At 39.2% G+C, this 21,915-nt stretch overlaps 1 protein-coding gene across 2 annotated transcripts in view; it reads right to left on the bottom strand.

The window, feature by feature from the left end:
- The window catches only part of gpc5c (glypican 5c), a 306,030-nt gene that overhangs the window by 55,416 nt on the left and 228,699 nt on the right, over positions 1–21,915 (bottom strand). For both annotated transcript variants that reach the window (XM_017702515.2, XM_017702514.2), the window contains one exon: positions 18,107–18,239. In XM_017702515.2, coding sequence (XP_017558004.1) covers positions 18,107–18,239 — 133 coding nt within the window. The remainder of the gene's footprint in view (positions 1–18,106; positions 18,240–21,915) is intronic.

A 21,915-nucleotide genomic window follows, 5' to 3' on the forward strand; every position in this document is an offset into this window, starting at 1 on the left:
ACACCAGAGACTTGAGACTTGAATCTGACTCACACCCCAAAGACTTGAAACTCATTGTGGACTCACCCTGGCTTTGACTTGCACCCCAGAGACTTGACTTGGCTTGGACTGGCACGCCAAAGACTCTAAACTCATCGTGGACTCACCCTGGCTTGGACTCACACCCCAGAGACTCGACTCGGCTCGGTCTTGCATGCCACAGAACCAACTTGCCTTGGTCTTGCACACCAGACATGCAAATTGGCCTAGTCTCGAACCCCAGAGACTCAACTTGGCTCAGCCTTGCACCCCAGTGACTCATCTCACACTTCATTCCTAGACATTTGAGACTGGACAAGACCCGACTCTACTTAGATTCACACCTCAGACATGAGACAAGACTTAGACTCATACCTCAGACTTGAGACAAGACTCGGACTTGCATCCCAGAGAAATGCGATACTCAACTTGGACTTAGAAACTTTAGACCTTACTCACTCAAGACTCGACACATAGTGTAGCACTTCAATGACTTGAGACTATACTCAGACTGGCACCTCAGTGACTTGAGACTATACTCAGACTCGCACCTCAGGGACTTGAGACTATACTCAAGACTCGCACCTCAGAGACTCAAGACTCCACTCAGACTTGTACCTCAGTGATCTGAGACTCATTTTCAAACCTCAGAGACTCAAGACTTGATTCAGACATACATGAAGCGATTTGTGAACATCTCTGATATCATCAATTGCGGCGATAACACATTTCTGTGGTGTAGGTAGACAGTCCCACAAAGTCCTGTTAATACCTAACTGTACTAACCTCAATACCTAACTGTACTGTTCATATGTGTAATATTAATAATTACGTGTGCACTAACTCAGAGGTAAACAATCATTTGAACTGCCTTATACTAGATGTTTAATATTTATTATCACTTTACTATATTCATAAGAACTTAAATCTCATGTACATATTGCAAATTTCTCTTCATCTTCATCTGTTTTAAATTATTAAAGTGTTTATTCTTTTACATAAATGGTTACAACTGTAACAACTGTAATTTCCCTCTGGGATCAATAAAGGATTCTGATTCCTTATCTCACTCTCCTTCTCCCCAAGAGAACTGTGTGCTAAACCCAGGTATCCTTCCAGTCCTCCACTATAACCTGCTGGTCCACACATCGTCCTCCTTGTGCCAGCTCTCCTTAACTTTCCCTGCATGTTCTCCCATCAGCTTGACCAAAGCAAGCAAGACCATGACGTTCTTACTGCTCAGCTGTTGCCACGTTAGCTCTTGTTGCTAAGTGACCCAAAGTATTCCGGAACCCCCAGTGTGCTACATCTGTATTGCAGGCTCTGGGTGGTTTTGACGGAGTTCTTGAGTTGCCAGGAGGAGGGAAGTTTGCATTTGAGGGATGAGGGAAGAACCTGCCATATTTCTTTTAGAAAGCAAGAGAAAAGGAGGGAAAAAACATCCCACCATCCTACCATTTGTCTCCTACCATGCTAGCCCATTAGCCATGCTCATAAACAACAGGCAGCATAGTGATTGAGGAACCATAATGATCTGTCCCAAATGCCTGCTGACCTTCATTTGGCTCAAAAGGAAAAGGACAGAGAAAAAGCCAGTGGACATTGGCTGGAAGAAGGATGACCGATTAAATGTGTTTACTTCTCTGTTTCCAGGAGGTTGTGGCAGTGGAATCCTGGGAAGTACAGAGAAAAGCTGTTTTAACGACTGCTTTTGAACTTTGCACTGTGTGCTGTTCCTTTGTGTTTTAGAGATGCCCAGGCATTAAAACTCTGCAGAATATTTGAGTAGCAAGCATCTGGGCACATGTACAACACACACAACGCCACAACATGACCTGTCTCACCAACTGCTACACCAGCAGTGCACAAAACCGGTTCAGGAGGGCTGATGTCCAGCACAGCTTGGAGATTTTCCTACTTAAACACACCCGCTAAGCCTGGCGATTAACAGATGAGTGTAATCAAGTGTGTTTGAGCAGGTAAATCACCAAACTGTGCTGGATGCCAGCCCTCTAGGACCAGAGATGTGCACCTCTATGCTACACCAAAGAACAAGTTACACTACTACAGAAACTGGAACTAGAACACACTCTGAAAAGCACAAGTTGCTGAATGATTCTTGGCTTGGACGTACTATTCTAGAAAGAAAAAAGAAATACACAGAAGACTAAAACAAAAACCTTAACAGCACTCAGAGGTTCATTAAACTTTAAAAAGGTTCTTTACACTCTTACATTTCATTTTCAAAAACCACCAAAGAACCATCAACTGAAAGATTTTTGTGGGTCAAGGCTTTCCAAACTTTCATACTACATTCTGTAGCAGTGTTTGGCTTGTGAACTTATTTATAATCCATTCAACTTCTTTACTTCTGTATGAACACATTCTAACCTTTCATTAAGCATTAGTTGGACATGTCTTACTTAAGTTTGTTCTGATCCATGTTGTCTGCTGCTCCTCTGATCACCACTGCTTTAGAATTAAAATTACTGCTGCTTTGATGGGAATAATCAGCTCCACTTTTTTGTGATACCTAAAAACTGTGTTTAAAAACTCCAGCAGCACTGCTAGCTCTCAATCTAGGTCTGGAAATTGATTCACAGGAAATGAACAGGCAGGCAAAACTGCTGAATATGGTAATGCAGATATAATAACTATCTACAGAGACACTTTAGCATGCTCTCAAATTCATCCTGTTAGCTCTGTGAAAAGGAAAGTAAAAGTGTTTATGTTCTGTACAGCAAACTTACCAATAAAATATGTCTGCTGTGACCTATTGACCCTCAGCAGCACGTAGCATGTAATCTAACAATGTAAATCTCCCACAGCCTCTTAGCAACTGCATGGGATACATCTGCAAATAGGCCATGCTGGTAACACAGAGACACCTTGGGAGCAGCTGTGCAGAAACCCAGAAGCAGGTTGAGACCCACTGCTTTACAGATGTGAATGTTTTTTTTTCTCCTCTGGTTTATTTACTAAATTATTTCTCAGGGGCAGTGCCTGTTAATAAACAGTACAGTAAGAACTGTAAATGCCATAGCTAGCCAAAAATGTCAATTTTCATCTGTTGACCCTGGCCAGGTGTCACAGCACAGCAAAAGCACAGCAAAAGCAACTTCTTAGTAAGATTTTCATTTGTTTTTGTTTTGGAGTAGACCAGTTCTCTAAGGACTATGCCACCCCCCAGATACATAAAAGTCCCAAGTAAACATAATCTTCTTGAATATTCAGGGTGTCGATCACTGTATGTTTTTCTATGCAGCATTATGATGTGCTTAAACATGCTGAAGCCTGTTGTTAAGCACCACACTCAATGCAGATTGTCACAAATTTAATGCACACCAATAAGGACGTGTTCCTTTTCTCCAACGGGAAATAAGAAATACATTCTATGCCCACAAGTACATGGACATCTTGCTCTTTGCAGGACAGATGATTTTTTGCGTGTTTGTCTATCGAGACTGCAAGGCTATGAGCTTAATGTGTCCAATCCATACACTTTTGGCCATATAGTGCATCTTATACTCAGTAGAATCCTGCATGATGGACAGTGAAGGTGGAGCAGTTTGGAGATAAAGCCAGAGAGGCCAGGTTGAGATGGTTTGGACATGTGTTGAGGAGGAATAGTGGATATATTGGTCAAAGAATGTTGGAGATGGAGCTGCTGGGCAGAAAGAGAAGAGGTAGACCTCAGAGAAGGTTTATGGATGTAGTGAAGGTGGACATGGAGATGGTTGGTGTGAAAGTAGAGGAGGAAATGGATAGGGCAAGATGGAGGCAGATGATCCGCTGTGGCGACCCCTAAAGGGAGCAGCCGAAAGAAGAAGAAGAAGATACTCAGAAGAATCCTGGCTACCACATCTCAGTTTCAGTAAAGCACAGCTAAACCATGACCAATAATTCCTACACCTGCACTAGGTTCCTTTCACTACAGTCACACAAGGTTAGATAAGGCATTTCAACAGATGCTAGTGTGCAAAAGGCATATAAAGTCTGAGGTGATGACTAAGATGTACTGACATCAGGCTACATTCCAAAACTACATCATTCTCTCTATGAAGCCAGATCATTTAGTGATTTCTCATTTTGTGTGATAGACATTTATTTAACTGAAGCTGGCTCCATCCCCACAAGCTGGAGGAATAAATCACCATCAATATATGAGATCCATTAAATAATAATGTCCCCATCCACAAGGCAAAAATCAGTCTGAATGTAATGACATAAGGAAGGACTGATAGCAGAAGTCCACAAAGTCAGAATGAAACAGCTATTTCAACGTTGACAACTAGAAATCCTTTAGGCAAATTTAATGCAGACCAAAGCTGGGGGGAACTATATAAACATCAGGGTTTATAGGCTAGTTAGTCTAGATTAACATACATTTACAATTCTGTGTAATTCAGTGCAATTCAGTCCTATCTAACAAGCGTAGTTCTTTCATGCTCTTCTACAGAGGATGGACTCCTCCAGGTAAGTAAAACTCAGGTGAACCCATTCAGTTCTTTTTTAAGTCCTTAAAGGCAAGAATGATCAGCCCACAGGTAAGTACAGGTAAGAATATACAGTCAGTCTTTACTTTGTAATGTGTAAGAAGTACCTTATATCATCACAACCCAGTTTTAAACTCAAGAATTCAAACAGTGCTAATACCCAACATTAGCATGCTTATATATTGCTAGCCGTCAATAAAAGTCTGGAGTTTTATTCCCTTAATCTCTTTCTGCAGGAACCCTGGCTGAAAATTGAATCATATATTTCATTTATATAATGAAATCAACACTGACTGTGTTGAGCTGCTAGCGAGCAATGATCAACCACCACAATACAAAATAGCATTAAAATGCAAAAAACACTTTTTAAAATACTGATTTGCTTTTTCACCTGCACAAAGTACAAAATATACTCCGTCATCCTTTTTGAAGGATAAAAAAGCATAGTAATGCATAATTCAAATGAGGGACCTCTAAAACTGGTGGAAATGGGATTTTATGGCTGCTCTGGCAAGGAAATGAGGTCACAGGCTAAACTACTGAATACTCTAAAGAATAAGATAACTATCCACAGACTCACCTGAGCATGAACTTGAATTTATTCTGTTAGCTCTGGGAAGAGGTAAGTAAAAGTAATGGCACAATATCTATGTATTATATAATGATAATAACCAATATCACACGTCTGTTGTGACCTATTGACCCTGAGCAGCACTGGGCATGTGATTTAACAATCCAAATCTCCCTCAGCCTCTAAGCGAGTGTACTGAACACATTTGCAAATGGATTGATAGCTCACTGTATTTAAATCGTGTGAAGTCTGCAAGGCCAGGTTTCGCACTTCTGTCAAAATATGCCTTCATCACTCGCCAGGGCCTTTTTCCATGACCAACAAGTAAGAAGGGCATGATCTCTAAGGGCAAATGAGACAAAAAGTGATGGGGAGGGCATGGAACACTGACCCCAACGAAAAAAAAAGATCGAATTGCAACTCGTGCATCAGAGAAGAGGTAATGAAGGAAAGGAGAGCCGAGACAAAGGGCAGGAGGTGAACACTATTAAAATGCACCATAACAATAAGGACATGTGGCCTTATTGCCGCTGTATTACTAGGATATTGAGGTGAAAGGAGTTCACCTCTAGACTGTACCATGTGCATAAATCGCTGCCAGGAAAGCACTACCAACCAGAAGGCGACGATTGTGATCAGAGTCTCTGGAGAGTCTGAGCCTTAGTCATGAGGTAAGTGCTTATTGCTCTGCTCCAAGCGTCTGGAGATGATTTGGTCCTCGTGGAAGATCCAGATAATGGTTTTCAGCCATTCAGGCTGGTGCTACTATCTTATGGGAGGTACACTCTGAAAAATAAAGGGTTCTCTGGAGAGATTCCACAGAAGGACCATGTTTGATTTCCTAAAGAACTTTCAGTGGGTGGTTCTTCAAAGATCCATTTTAGTAAATGAGGTGTGATAGCATGTAAAAGTTTTTAAGTTTAAAGAGCCTCCACATAAAGTACATATTCTATATCAATTGGATTTTTTTGCTATATGCTTAAGTAAGTTTCAACTCCTTCCAGTTCTTTGACAGTTTTAATAAGGCTTTCAAATGTGTCAGAAAACTGGAAGGAAGTAAAATAGCAAAGAACCAATTGTTTCTGATAGGAAAGAGCCATTTGACTGACTTGCAAACCAACCAATCAATGACCATTTAGCACAGGGGTGCTCAATCCTGGTCCTAGTGATGTACCACCCTTGAGAATATAGAACCAATATACCTGGCTCTAATTGTCAGATGTTCTTGAATGTCTTCATTACTTGGATCAGGTGTGTTAGATTAGGGTTGGAGCAAAACTCTACAGAGTGGTAGATCTCCAGGACCAGGATTGAGCACTCCTGATTTTGTGCAACTTTCCTAAAACCAAAACAAACAAGTGTTAGAGAAAGCATAGTAGCAGTTGGCAAACATACAGCAAGCCTATTACCAACAAATTCAGGAATAATTTCTTAAACTGGGATAGCATGCAGTTTTCTGGTTCAGCCTATATTTTACTTTGAAATTATTATTTGTAAAAATGCAAGTGCTACTAGCATTTACCTTTTATTTAACCAGGACAAAAATCTCACTTAAAATCTAGTTGCATGTATAATTTTCCTTTTATAAATGTCTCTCTTTTATAAAATGTAGCTTGAGGACCAACTGTTTTCCCATCAGAATGAAATACAAGAACATGGAAGCACTGATACAGACCCAGTTTAAATTGTACATGAGAGGTGAGATTCTGAGAGCTGTGGTGATTTTAGTGTGTAGTTTACATTAGACAGTCAGTGCAATACTGTGGGGAAATACAACAAAATACAACAAAAACTCTTCTGCTTTTCCCACATCTCAAAATACCGCTGCAGTGAACTAGCTGACTACTTTCCTGAATGACTAGTCTACTAATACAACTTTAAAGATATGCAAGCCCTAAGCGGGACAACAGTGGTTCATTTTTATGGCAGCCAGTCATGTACGTGTTCTCCACATTGCGTGACAACCCTTAAAACTCCCAGCCAGTCAATAAAGGACCAATGTGGGCCAGCCTGCAGAGCGAAGGAAAAAAGTAAGTGGTTCAAACATAGGGGTCACACAAAAAAGACACTACTATAGTAAAGTCGACCATGGCTTCAGCATTTTCTTCAACACAATCTCTCCAGTGGTTCCTCTTGCCAGCAAAGACATCTGTCCTCCGTGAAGTCCAAGAAGAGATTCCACAAAATACATTCTCATAACACACAATAGACCCAGAGCACCTATAATAACAGCTGCGGTTTCAGGACTGAATATCCTCTTGAATGCTTGTGAGAGAAAATCCTATTCAATAACATCACAGAATTTCAATAAATGCCAAAAATCCTCAAGACTGTATGAAGAGCACAGACATTTAATGTCAAGGTTATAAAGAATGGTTGGGCTCTGACACTTTTCAAACATTCATACTATTCCTTACAAGCATCATCGAAGATAGTGGTCATGAGTACATGATGAGGTCAGGCTAGCATTATGAATTGTATTTAAAAGTGGCTTTAACAGGAATGAGACTCAAGAATGGTTATTGCCATATGTATTCAGAATACAGAGCTTTCAAAAATGCAGGGAAATCCTATGGTATAGCAGCATGCCCCTACATATAAACATATGAGTATAAATAAGTTTAAATAAGTAGACAGAGGCATAAGGAGAGGGAGGTACCGCACATACTAGACAAACCATTCTAGATAACAATTTTAGTCCTACACCAGTTTTTATACACCATGCAGCACCTAATCTTCAAGATTGGACAAAGTCTGGTGGCCAAAGGGCTTTTTATCCCTGATATTGTCTTCAAGAGCCTATGTATTATTAGTTTCATAAACTTTGAATGCTTGCAGGCATCTTCTACAAGTATCATCCAGAGATCACGATTGATTGGCCTATATTTGCATGTTCAAACCTTATCACAGGAAACAGAAAGGAAATATGGAAATGTGTAACTAGTCTGATAGGAGAGAGAAGGAACTTCAGGTGTGGATCACTGGGCTACAGATTAGACCATCTCCTGTTCCACTGCACCTGATTCATCCCATCATCCCATTTAAAGGTCTCATCTGTTAATTAAACACTCATCAGGGGATTCAGCTGTATTGCAGAGGGACCTCCAGGACCTGGACTGGGAAACACAACTCACCAATAATGTTTTTTGTCATTATGAGGAGATTAAACACACAAGATAATCCACTGGCATTATGAAGAAAAAAGGCAAAGTACCAAAAACTCCATAAGTGGAATTCAAAAAATGATTAAAATCTACAGAGAAAACGGGACCGCAAGTCACCAAAACTGTCCCCTTCAGATAAACACCAAATAAAGCTTTTATCCTTGAGAGAGAGGAGAAAATCAAGCTGCTTCAGATCTGAAAACATCCACAGGAGTTTCTGTCCATCCTTCCACTGTGAGAAGAATGCATAGCTGTTCAAGAAGCGCTTACAAAACAGAAGAAAACTTGCAATTTAAACAAAGAAGCTGCTGGTGCTCTCAGAACAGTGGACTGACCAACCCAGAGTCCAGACCTCTACATCACTGAATGTGTTTGGGATTACATGGACTGTGAGAAGAAGAAAATGCTAAACTTAGACTGAACTTTGCAGGTGCAGAAAAATATCCCTGTAGATTTCTTTAAAGCTGAAACCTGAAAAGAAGAGAAGCTGGAATAAAGGTATACTGAAATTATATTTAGTTGTTGAGGCTTCTGTGTAGTTTCCCATTAAATGTTGTGTCCAAAAAGCGTCTCCCTTTATTAAAACTTTCTTGTTCGACAAATTCAAGCAGCTGCTGACCTTTACATTACTTCATGATGAATGGACCAACAGAAATGTGCCAAAATAGCTTGAATGTCTCATTACACTGACTTACATTAAAACTGTTTGCATTCTCCTGTAAAGCTTCCATTTTGGAAACATTTGCTCTTTTTTCTTGACAGTAAAAAATGAATAACTTGTACTTCATGACCATTATGAGTGGAAATGAGATAAAAAGATTTTCCACTGCGTTGAACACAGGTAGAAGGCTAGTTTTCCAGCAGAATTAGTTGTAAGCCTTAACTATTAGAGCGTTCAATGAGAAACCAACTCTCTAACTTGTGAATGTTTATCAAGCCCTGCAGGTGCACCTGTTCTAAGACTGAAGGTGGGACCAGGTGCTGAAACACTGAACGCCTTCCATCCAAACACTGCTACGCTCTTTCGTCCTTCCTCTCTTCGTTTATTTTTCTTCTAGCACAAACGGCGCTGTGTTTCCTAGAACATTCTGAATCTCTTTTCGTCAAAGGTCCAGTGATTTGCTCTAAGCTCCGTGGCACCACTGAGCATGTGTTGGAGCTGGCATACAGAAAGGGAAAGAGAGAGAGAGACAGAGAGAAAGCAAGCACAAAACAACAGAAGTTGGCATGGCATTGAAAAAAGAAAACACACACACACACACACACACACACACACACACACACACACACACACACACACACACACACACACACACACACACACACACACACACACACACAACAGATGCTGCAGCACTATTCTTCGCTGGTTCCAAATACAACAGCTCTGTCCAGTTGTTCCTTTTTCTATCCCTCACTCCACTGCCCCCTCCTCCCCCTACCCCCCCCGCCTCTCTCTCTCTCTGTCTCTCTCTGCATCGCTCATTCGTTCTGTCTTTTCAGCATGTTAATAAGTTTGCTGGCATTGCAGTGCTGCTGTTTAGCTGTAGGGAACGTTACTCATCCTGCACTGCCTCAGCCTGCCTGAGCTGCACTGTAATTAATGGCTCTCTATTGTCATCTATGCAAACAGAGCCTCTGAAAAAAGTCTGTCCATCTCCTGCTAGTCTTTTTCTGTCTCTCTCTCTCTCTCTCTCTCTCTCTCTCTCTCTCTCTCTCTCTCTCTCTCTCTCTCTCTCGCTATTAAGTGTGTAAAACACTGACCCCAAATGATTGAACTGAATCATGATTGATTTTCGACTCAGTTCAAATCAAATATTTTGGTTCAGAATGATTCATTAAATTACTCTGACAGAGCTGTTTACATAGTAGTGCAATATACATTTTCTTTAAAGGGCTCATATCATAAAAAAACAAATTCTCCAAATTGTGAGAAAAAAAAGTTGAAGCACATAAACACAGCTAAGGTTCCAAAATGTATCATTCAAGTCAAGTCAACTGGCTTTTGTCATTCCATCTATGTACAAGTACACAGTGGAGTGAAATTAAGTTCCTGATGGAACATCACGGTGCAACAAGGAACAAAAAGTACAAAGTGCGAACGTGCAGACACAGCGTGTAAACAAAAAATGTAACTAGACACAATAAATACGATAAATTAAACAGACATTAGACACAGTAAACAGACAGGACAGTGCAGCACCGACACAGCACTCATTCTGGACATGAGGTACTGAGAATAAGGTGCAGAGATATTTAACATGCTGTGATCTGTGAGTCAGATGACAGACATAAACACAGCAGTAACTGAGGTAGTAAAACTTGAGTAAACAGTATAAACACAGTGTTAGCAGCAATGTTCCACAGCATCAAAAGATGCGTGTGTGTGTGTGTGTGTGTGTGTGTGTGTGTGTGTGCGCGTGTGAGAGAGACTGTTCCATACCTGGAAAACAAAATTGCAAAAATAAAATAACAAAATAAAAAAATAATAAATATAAAATGCATTTACATATTATGCATTTACGCTGACGCTATAAAGAGCATTTCATTTAACTGTTTTTTAAGCCGAGGCAGAATACAGGACAGCCCATCAGGACAGAACTCGTTTACATACAAGCGCATGCAAAACTGGGACAAATGCAGGCCAAAATTTCTCACGAACAATTTTCATGAATTGTTGTGGTTATTCAGAGTGGTTTGGTGTGAACTGGTACACATTGACATTAACATAAATATTCTGGAGGAAGACAAAAATAAACCATAAAATGTGCCTTTTGCAAAAGTTCTGTTATCCTTTATTTTCAATATGTAAATCAGTAAATAAACAGAAATTGAGCGCTAAAATTAGATTATTATTATTAATGCTAATTAGCGTATACAGACATTAAATGTATTGGACGTCTGGTTCCTATTGTCAACATTGTAAACAAGTTGCTCTAGAATGGCTCACTTCTCATCGAATCAGTCTGAATGACTGTTCACATCTCGACTGCTAAGCTGTCCACTCTCTGTTATGGCTGAGCCGATTTTATCTAGCACAGGTGCGGTGGCATCATTATGCAAGTTAGAGGGGAGAAGGTGGCCTTGGGCGACAGTTCCAATGATGGAAGAACATCAGCTTCTGCCTCTGACCATCTCGTCTCTCTCTCTCAATGTTCCTCAGTTTAAACAATACAGAGTATGATATATAGACTGCAGACCTCTCTCTCATGTATCTGGCCCTGAAGCTTAGTAACTGCTGATTATGGGAAACGAGTGGTCTCAGTGGACAAGACGGCCGCCGAAGGGCACCCTGATGCGGATTGAGTTACACAGTGCCCCTGCAAATCGCAGCAGCTAAATTATGGAGCGTGTGGCGGATTTTAGTATTTGCTGTAGGGAACAAAATGAGGGTCAGAAGGGTCAACAAGTTAGAGGGAATGAGGTCAGGTAGTGAAGGTGGCTGAGATGGGATTAGCCCAAGGACCTGCATTGCAGAGGGTTATAATGGCCAGTAGAGTCACTGCATGTCCTCGGGAACCGTCAGGTGAAGATTTTTTGCGGTCACTGCGACTCTGTATAATCCAGTCCATGAAATGGGCAAGTCCAATAGACTTCAAGAATGTTTTTTAACCTGTAAGGTCATGGCACACTGAAGATGCCATGCTGTGCAGCATAGCTTAGTATCACAGATACAGTAGCAGTGCTGTACCACACAGATTGCCTTGTAGTGAACAAGTTGATTTTTACACTCTGATAGATTTAATGAAAACGTTCAGCGTCATTTATCATGTTCAATACAAAATACATCACAAACTTGCTATTTTCTAGCTAAAAGAAACGAAGTGAGAAAAGAACAGGCTAGTTATGTTAGCTGATGTAACTCACTATTAGCATTTGTTTGTTTATCTAAAAGACTCAAAAGTCAGTCCATTTTCCTGTGAAAACAAGCCCGATGTGATCATCTATGGTGTATAATGTGCCACTCATTATTTCATATTTCAAAATTACTAATTTAAAGTAGCCTTTTTGAAATATGAAATAATGAGCGGCACATTATGAGGAATCAGAAGCTGAGCTCTAGCAGGCGAATGCAAATATCAGTAGCAGTGTGCATACCTTCAGTAAAAATGGTGGTCCTCATTCTACAATGTCTTCCTAAATTTCTCCTTAAATGTATCGAGAAAGGTTCTTAAAAAGTCTACGTCAGATTCATAACGTGTTCTTAGAGTGCAGAACTGTTCACAGCTGTCTGCTCTTGAGTGTGTGTAAATTCTGTTCTTACCTAAGAACAAATCCCAAATAAGAAAATTTCTGAATGTCAGAATCATTGTTAAAACTGTGTTTTAAGAAAAAAAAAATTAAGAACTGTTGGTGAATAAGGCAAAATGTTTTCAAACATTTGGACATGTCCAGTATGCGGTAGCCTTTAGAAGTTAAAAATTCTTACATAGTAAGGTTTGTTATACTAGTCAAATGCAATAATGTGCTTATATCCTTCATTACACAGTACACTCTAAAAACAGACATGTTAAAACAGGACATGTTGTCTCTAACTAGACACATCAATGTGTTCATTCGGAGAAGACACACTGAATTACTTTTAACACAAAATATGTAGATATATTTCTGTGCTCACTTCCAGATAACACATTGGTGCTACTTTTAACACAAAATGTGTAAGGTCAGAAAACAACGGCACAAAAAATTGTTAACAGTAAAAACACAAGTGAGTGTGTTGGTATTTAACACATCACTGTTTGTGTATGTTGCATAACATCTACACATGATTTACATTCTATACTGTCAGTGTCAAAGCTGCACTTCCCACTTTTTCATTTGTGTTTGTCAAGAAAGGAAAAAAGCACACAACAAAAACTTTTTATCAAATTCAAACTGTAATAAAGTATGTCCCATGAACATAAACATGGTACCAACTGAAAGTTAGGATCTGCACTTCTGACAGTATTTTCTTGTTTCATTGAGGTGAGAAACTTCAAATTACATCAAGTTTTTGTTATTGCCAGCAACACAGTCTTAAAAATAAAGATTCCCAGATGGGTCTTGGCTTGGACAAACAGTTCTAGTATAGAAGATCCTTTAAACCTTGAAAAGTTCTTCACTCTCACACAATGGTGGTTCTAGAACATTTTACCAGGGTTGGCAAAAGAGGTAGCAGCGAGTTTTGGCAGGGTGGCAGTGTTAAAGTGTGAGCTGGGCTGGGGGTGGATGTGGTTAGTTGTTCCACCGATAGCAAAACAACTCTCCTCTTAAAAAGCACAAGCACTCCACAGCAAAAGCCAACAAAGTTTTGGGGTGGCACTGGCTGCACTGGCCAGCCCCCCATCAATCCCTAAAAACTGTGCATGCACTCACATCTCATTGCTACTGTCTGCTTTCAAGCTGATAGAAGTGAAGAAGTAAAAAAATAAAGAAACTAACAACATTAAAGTTTTATTTGGGCTACAAACCCACAAAAAAATAATACTGGTCTTTCAAATCCTTTGTGGGCTGTGCTTTGGTCCACATTATTAAGAAGGATCGTAAGCCCTGCTTCAGAGAACCAAAAGTGCTTCTTCTATGATTGACCGCGACTTTGCATGGTGCAACTTTCATGCAACTTCTGTTGTTTAAAACCTATATGAAGCTAAATCAGCCTCAACAGTTCTAAATGTCTCAAAACACATTCAAACCATTTTTACTGGCTCAAAGGATGAGAAATAAAACTTAAGATGGCTTATTTGGAAGGATTTAGAGAAGGTCCTTTAGGGAGGGGCGGAAGGGCACCACCACTAAATGAAAGGAGCATGCTGCATTTATAAAGATCATTTTATCTTAACTCTTTGGTTTTCATAATCACTGGAAGTCATAATCATAACTGAAAATAAAATTGGATTATTCACCTACACCTAATAGATAAATAAAAGACAGATAAGGATACAGAGAAAAGGGACTGGAAAAATGGAGAAGGATGACAAAAATAAATTATACCAGTATCAAAAAAACATGAGCTGCTAATTTGGCTAACTAGTAGTGAAATGAAATGTGTAGCATTCAACTTTGTTTTGAATTGCTTCTTGTAATTAGGTTGCAGGCAACTCACAAACTGCAATTTATTTGCATGAACCATTTACCATGTAAAGCCAGTCTAAGCGGTAAGAAATCAGAAAACACAAAGCTCACTCCTTCGTAGATGAAGCCCTGCAGAAACTTTACCCTACACATCAATCAGTAAAACAGAAGTGGATGCGAGGTAAAAAAAACCTTTGAAAGAAAAAATCACTCTTGCACACACAGCCACTGCATCAAGTTCAAATACATAAGGTTGTCCAATGGACAGCTTTGGGTAAGAGCACCTAAGATCACCTTACTTTACCTGTTTGATCCTGTTTGCTCAAGGGCACAGTGGCAGTGGATGGAATGACTCCAGAGACATATCCAGTTTTCTCACCATGTTAGCTAATTATCTCAGTCAGACAACAGGTGAACATTTACTGACTGTCTGATCAGGATGTTTTTTAACCTTAAGAAATACCCTTAGTGATATTACTATGTTGCTATACAGTGCTGGCCAAAAGTATTGACACCCCTGCAATTCTGTCAGATAATGCTCAATTTCTCCCAGAAAATGATTGCAATCACAAATGCTTTGATATTAAAATGTTCATTTAATTTGTCTTCAATGGAAAACCACAAAAAGAATTGTCAAAAAGCCAAATTGGATATAATTCCACACCAAACATAAAAAAGGGGGTGGACAAAAGTATTGGCACCCTTTGAAAAATCATGTGATGCTTCTCTAATTTGTGTAATTAACAGCACCTGTTACTTAACTGTGGCACATAACAGGTGGTGGCAATAACTAAATCACACTTGCAGCCAGTTAAAATGGATTAAAGCTGACTCAATGTCTGTCCTGTGTCCTTGTGTCTACCACATTGAGCATGGAGAAAAGAAAGAAGACCAAAGAACTGTCTGAGGACTTGAGAAGCAAAATTGTGAGGAAGCATGGGCAATCTCAAGGCTACAAGTCCATCTCCAAAGACCTGAATGTTCCTGTGTCTACCGTGCGCAGTGTCATCAAGAAGTTTAAAGCCCATGGCACTGTGGCTAACCTCCCTAGATGTGGACGGGAAAGAAAAATTGACGAGAGATTTCAACGAAAGATTGTGGGGATGGTGGATAAAGAACCTCAATTAACATCCAAACAAGTTCAAGCTGCCCTGTAGTCTGAGGGTACAACAGTGTCAACCCGTACTATCCGTCGGCGTCTGAATGAAAAGGGACTCTATGGTAGGATACCCAGGAAGACCCCACTTCTGACCCAGAGACATAAAAAAGCCAGGCTGGAGTTTGCCAAAACTTACCTGAGAAAGCCAAAAACGTTTTGGAAGAATGTTCTCTGGTCAGATGAGACAAAAGTAGAGCTTTTTGGGAAAAGGCATCAACATAGAGTTTACAGGAAAAAAAACGAGGCCTTCAAAGAAAAGAACACGGTCCCTACAGTCAAACAGGGCGGAGGTTCCCTGATGTTTTGGGGTTGCTTTGCTGCCTCTGGCACTGGACAGCTTGACCGTGTGCATGGCATTATGAAGTCTGAAGACTACCAACAAATTTTGCAGCATAATGTAGGGCCCAGTGTGAGAAAGCTGGGTCTCCCTCAGAGGTCATGGGTATTCCAGCAGGACAATGACCCAAAACACACTTCAAAAAGCACTAGAAAATGGTTTGAGAGAAAGCACTGGAGACTTCTAAAGTGGCCAGCAATGAGTCCAGACCTGAATCCCATAGAACACCTGTGGAGAGATCTCAAAATGGCAGTTTGGAGAAGGCACCCTTCAAATCTCAGGGACCTGGAACAGTTAGCCAAAGAATAATGGTCTAAAATTCCAGCAGGGCATTGTAAGAAACTCACTGATGGTTACCGGAAGCGGTTGTTCGCAGTTATTTTGTCTAAAGGTTGTGCTACCAAGTATTAGGCTGAGGGTGCCAATACTTTTGTCCGGCCCATTTTTGGAGTTTTGTGTAAAATAATAATTGATTTGACTTTTTTTTCATTCTCTTTTGTGTTTTTTCATTGCAAGCAAAATAAATGAAGATATTAATACCAAAGCATTTGTGATTGCAATCATTTTCTGGAAGAAATTGAGTATTATCTGACAGAATTGCAGGGGTGTCAATACTTTTGGCCAGCACTGTACATTGATCTACATAACATCTTTTAATATAATTTTAATATAAAACATCATTAAACAAGTAATTGCATAGAGACATAATCAATTACTGCCGAATCTGCCGAGACTGCCGAGCCCTCCTGCTACCCACTTCAGACCAGCTGCCCACGCCCCAGCTACCACCACCTATCTTGGATGAGCTGCCCACCCTACGCTGATGTTCTCATAGACTCCTAGTTATTCCTAATACCAATATTACTGCTATTAATATTAGTAATACAATCACTTGTAGGTAGTTTGACCAGAGGAGGATGGGTCCCCCCTGGTGAGCCTGGTTCCTCCAAAGGTTTCTTCCTCAGTTCTGAGGGAGTTTTTCCTTGCCACTGTTGCCCCTGGCTTGCCCACTGGGGGGTTTCTGTACATTCCTACAGTTCTCTTGAAACTTTTTCTTTTCTGAAATTCTGTAAAGCTGCTTTGTGACAACATCCGTTGTAAAAAGCGCTATACAAATAAATTTGATTTGATTACATTCAAATTATGTTCTGTACTGACAGCCTGAGGTCAGCACTTCTGACTTGTTTTGGTTTGTTCTGATGTCAGCAAATAAGAAAAACATAAACAATGTAAAGCTAACCTCCAGTTGTGCCACTGATCTTTCATTGAGAACATTAAATTACAGCATGCTTTTGTTACTGCCAGCAATAACTACCACTGCCCATTTCACATAGTGCAAACATCTCCCTCTGCTTGAGTAGCAGCTCTGACTTTCATGCAGGACATGAATGAACTCAATGATGATTTTGTGAACTTCAGATTTCACATTCTCTTCTCATTCTAATATATTCCTACAGTCACCCTGCTACGAAATCACTTGTAAACTTGGTTGTCAAAACAACCTCATCAATAAAATATTTCTGTGTGTATGATAGAATTGAGTGACCAATTAAATAAAAAAAACAAACAAAAAAAACAACCAGCTGCCATGGAGTTGTTTACATTGCTAGGTTTACACTTACCGTGTGGTCTGAAATGCACATACAGACCTGATAAAGGAGAACTTTTAGTTCAAGTTGATGATCAAGTTACACATAATTTAAGATTACTGAGATAGTTTTGATACTTAGTCAAGTTGCCAGCACCTTTTACAACTGGTTGCAAAATACATGGAAAAGATCAAGGTACAGCGCGTAGTGTTCTGTATAAAAAACAAATAATAATAATACATTTTACTGATAAGCTATATATGATTATCATTGGTTGAATGGTTTGTATAATATTACATCATCACTAATGATTTAATGGGCAATTTACTTGGATTAAATCTGTTTTTGTTCTTGTAATGACTAATATACATTTCATCTGTATAATTAAAATCCAATCTGAATACAGAATATCATATATTTGACTTTGTGTATAATGTTTTCATCTACTGAAAAAATCTTGATGTGAACTCTTCCAAAGGGTGCCCCCAACCCCACATGCATCTATGGCTACTCCACGTAAAAAAAGATGAAGGGAGCGAAATGCTTCTCACATGGCTGCACAAATGCAAGCTACATATATGCAAAAATGTGTGTATGATGAGTATGTTGAGTAAATTGTTCTGGAAACAAAGCTTTTAATGCTTCCTTCTCAGGTAGGTAACATCAAGCCCCAATCTTTAAGTGTTTAGTGTGAAGCGCTCAGCATTAAGTGTGCACTCACAGATTTTTGGGGTGTCCTCTCCAGATCCTTGGCAGCCGTCCTCATCATCACACTCCCCACTGTTCTCTTCACCGCTGCCCAGGTCTTCCCATGATTCCCTACGTCCAAAGCCTGGCATGCTCTCCTGGATCTCCTGAGACACACCCAAACAAAACTTTACAGCTAACATCACAGCAGTCTATTAATGTTTCATTACGTGGAGCAGGCAAATGAGCCAATTCATTTCATTCCGCATTTATGAGCTAGACTGGGGTTGACCACAAGTCAAAGGCAGAGGTCAAATAAACAAGAGATTTAACGAAAACACAGACAAGGTGAGAAAATAAGGTAAAGTAAATGGAGCGAGTGCTCAGCAAATTAAAGAATGGAATTAAATTAATCCTGTTTAGACGTGGCTGTGTAACTAAATCTGAGACAAACACAGACAAAACACCACGTTTATAAAATCGATTGCAAAAGTTTGGGTCCCCCGATCAAGTGATATTTTCTAAACCTAAATAAGAACACATCCTTCTGCATATTGTAATGCAAAATTACTGTTTATTTGCTGAATTTAACATTTTGGAAAAATATAAAACATAACCTATACCAAAGGCACAAGCTTATTTCTTTTCGATATTTTCAACTCAGCAAACAAACAGAAACTGTGCACTAAAATTTGCAAGAAAAAATGGCAGATTTAAACATCAATACTTATTTTCACTTAGGAAAATCAACAAAACATGTAATACAGTTACAAAATCATGTAATTGGACCTTCACTTTAGCTGCCACTGATGAAATGCAACACCAGCTAACCTCTTAGCTTTACCTTCATGTGGAAGTGAATGGTAGTTTTTTGTTAAATTACATAAAAAAACAAATGTGCAGGAATATTAGCTTGGTTGTTGCATGAGTATAGCAATAGTTAGATTTTAACTCAGAGGATTCAGTGATGTCTGGGGGAATGTGTATACAGGACAAAACGTATTAGTGTTAGAATGTTTTAATGTTCAAAATGTGCAATTTTCAAACTTGGCATTCATTTTATTCCATAGGAAAACATGGCTTAATCGCAGAGTATGTATTTCGGCATTTAACCAGCTGTGAGGTTTTTATTCAGTTAGATGCTATGATATAGTTGTTAAATACTACGGAGATAATATGTAATTTCGAGAGTGGGAAGAGTTTCAGTGGTTTATCATCAATATAACCTTATTAATAAAAACAACAGTAAAAATCATTGGTTGTGACCTCCAAGGTCTTGATTACATAACGGTACAACATAATAAACAGACATTTGTGAGTAGCCATTATCAGAACAGGGCTTACTGAGTTCATTCTCATCAAGATTAACCTCATTCAGAAGGGAAGACGCAACAATCTTTCAATACCACTCAGCCTATCTGGGCTCACATTCTGTACTCAAAGTTCTGGTTTTGGGGGAAATCAACAGTTTGGTTCAGTGTGATAAACAGCCAGCTTTCAATAGCAGCCAGAGCAGGTCTGAGCTTGAGATTTTCGAGCTGGTATTCAGTGTCAATAATGATCAAGGTCCTCTCTTTAAATTAATCCCATATTGTTCATTTTTCAATGGATAATCCAATGGCACAGAACATGTCTGGACCAAACCAGGGTTTAAAGTAGGCCTTACAGAGTTAAAAGACTTAAGCATGCAATTATACAACTTTGTGCTATGTGAAAATACAGTATTATGCAAAAATCTGAACTAGCCCAGTCCAATTATATGGACAAGTTCAGGAAACTTGAGATATGGCATTTTTCTGCACATCTGAATGCTCAATTTGTATTTACTGAGTTTAACATACTGGAAAAAAACAAAACTTGCCATAACTTTTGCACAGGCCACAACTTATGTTTTACTTCTGCCCAATATGTTAAACTCAGCAAATAAACAGTAACTGTGTATTCAAATGTGCAGGAATGTGTTCTTTGTAGAGAACGGGGTGTTAAAACCCCATTTTGTTATACTTTTTTATGTATTTTTTACATTTACATTCATGGCATTCGGCTCGTTTTTGTAGTAAACATTGCTTGTTGCATAAACTGGCTCTGATTAAAAATTTACGCAGCAGTGCAGTCTGTCAGCTTAGGAAACCATGTGAAAGATGGCACTGATCTGTGTGTAAAAGACTTGAGAATGTGATGTCCTAACACAATGTTTCATGCGTGATCAGCCATAGTGGCAGGGTTTTCTTCACTTTGGTTAATCTGAACCCCACTTAATACACAAAATATGTTTACAGAGCTGACTAGCACGTGGAGCTACATGCCTTTTAGATCATAGATCACAGAACATTTTGAGAAAAGCAGATTGGAAAAGAAGATTTGTTTAGCTATTCAGATGAAGCTCTAGTTAAACAGGTCGTAGAAAGCACTGCAATGAGAGAGCAGATAAACAAGCCAAAGCTCATTTTACACTCTAATGGTACAGATTTAATGGAATAAACCCTTTATCACATTTCTGAAATCAGCTTACAGATACACAGTTTGAAGGACTTAAAAATTGCTCAAAGGAATATCAGACCCACATATTATACTCATTATCTGGGAGTTTGTGTGGATGCAGACCATAAATAAAACTAATTACCATTAGTAACCATTGGCATCACTCTGGAGTTGGTTAGAATACACTTCCCTTCTATCTGATTCGATTTTAAGCACAACAAGCCTGAAAAAACACAAAACAATCCTCCTTTTAATCTCTGTGTTACTATTAGCCCTGCCAACATGGTAGAACAATTCCAAAACACAGTGTGACATGGTGTTCATTCCAAAGCCCTGTTTGTGTATTTTTTTTTCTGAAAAAAGTAGACTTAATGGAAATTTCACCCATTTTTCAAAATATCTCATCATTCAGTTCTTGAGATCAATCAAGGTCATTCAGAGTGGTTTGCTCAGTTCAACAGAAATTTTCCAACTCGCATTTCTTTACAGCAGTGGTGACATGTCTACGTCCCAAATACTGCCATTTTTTTAAATTACCCAAAACCAGCAGCCAACCTACATGTGTCTTCTGAGTTTTAAGCCGCAATATTAAGGGTAATAATGTTATTTAGAAGGGGGGAAAAAAAAAAAGATAAACATTTCTTTGGGGACTATTTTGCCTTACAATGCCCTGGTTTTACACTTCATCCATGAATAACTTCAAAATCACAAACCTATGATGAAAACATGTCTCAAATATCAGGCACAGTATTCATAACCATTTCATGTAACATCTTTCGGTGACAAAGATTTGAGGTATTAAACTCTTTAGACATTTGGTTCTCACAACCACCACAGTGAAGTGACTTGGTAAGTTTTACAAGACAGCATCTCACATCTGAATGACTTTGCTATATCTAACCACTGAACTATGCAGAAGTTGTGAAAAATCTGTGGAATTCTCCTTTTGAAGCCTTTAGGAAATGCAATTAGAGTTGATGCGAGGGTGTAAATATATTTTAATTATTTCTCACTCACAGCTCATTGAAACAAGCAGTGATGGTATGCTGAAAGTGCAGATTCTAAACTTTTATATTAAGTGTGTGTGTGTGAGCAGAAGCAGAGATATGATCTGAGGGAAAGTTATCTTTGTGCATTGAGTCTTTTTAGTGGAAATATATAAGTTTATGTAGTCAGAGAGGGAAAGACTGGGAGTGAGCTGTTCAAACAACATGTCACAATATTACTTTACATTTAAAGCTTCAAAATCATTTTGATGCTACACTGACTTTAAATAGAGAGAATGGCACTTCAGTCGGTCCAGAATGCCTGATATAGCACTATGTCACTTTGGAAGAGCAAGCACAAACCACCCATGAGAAC

The sequence above is a fragment of the Pygocentrus nattereri genome, chromosome 19 (genome assembly GCF_015220715.1).
Source record: "Pygocentrus nattereri isolate fPygNat1 chromosome 19, fPygNat1.pri, whole genome shotgun sequence".
Lineage (NCBI taxonomy): Eukaryota > Metazoa > Chordata > Actinopteri > Characiformes > Serrasalmidae > Pygocentrus > Pygocentrus nattereri.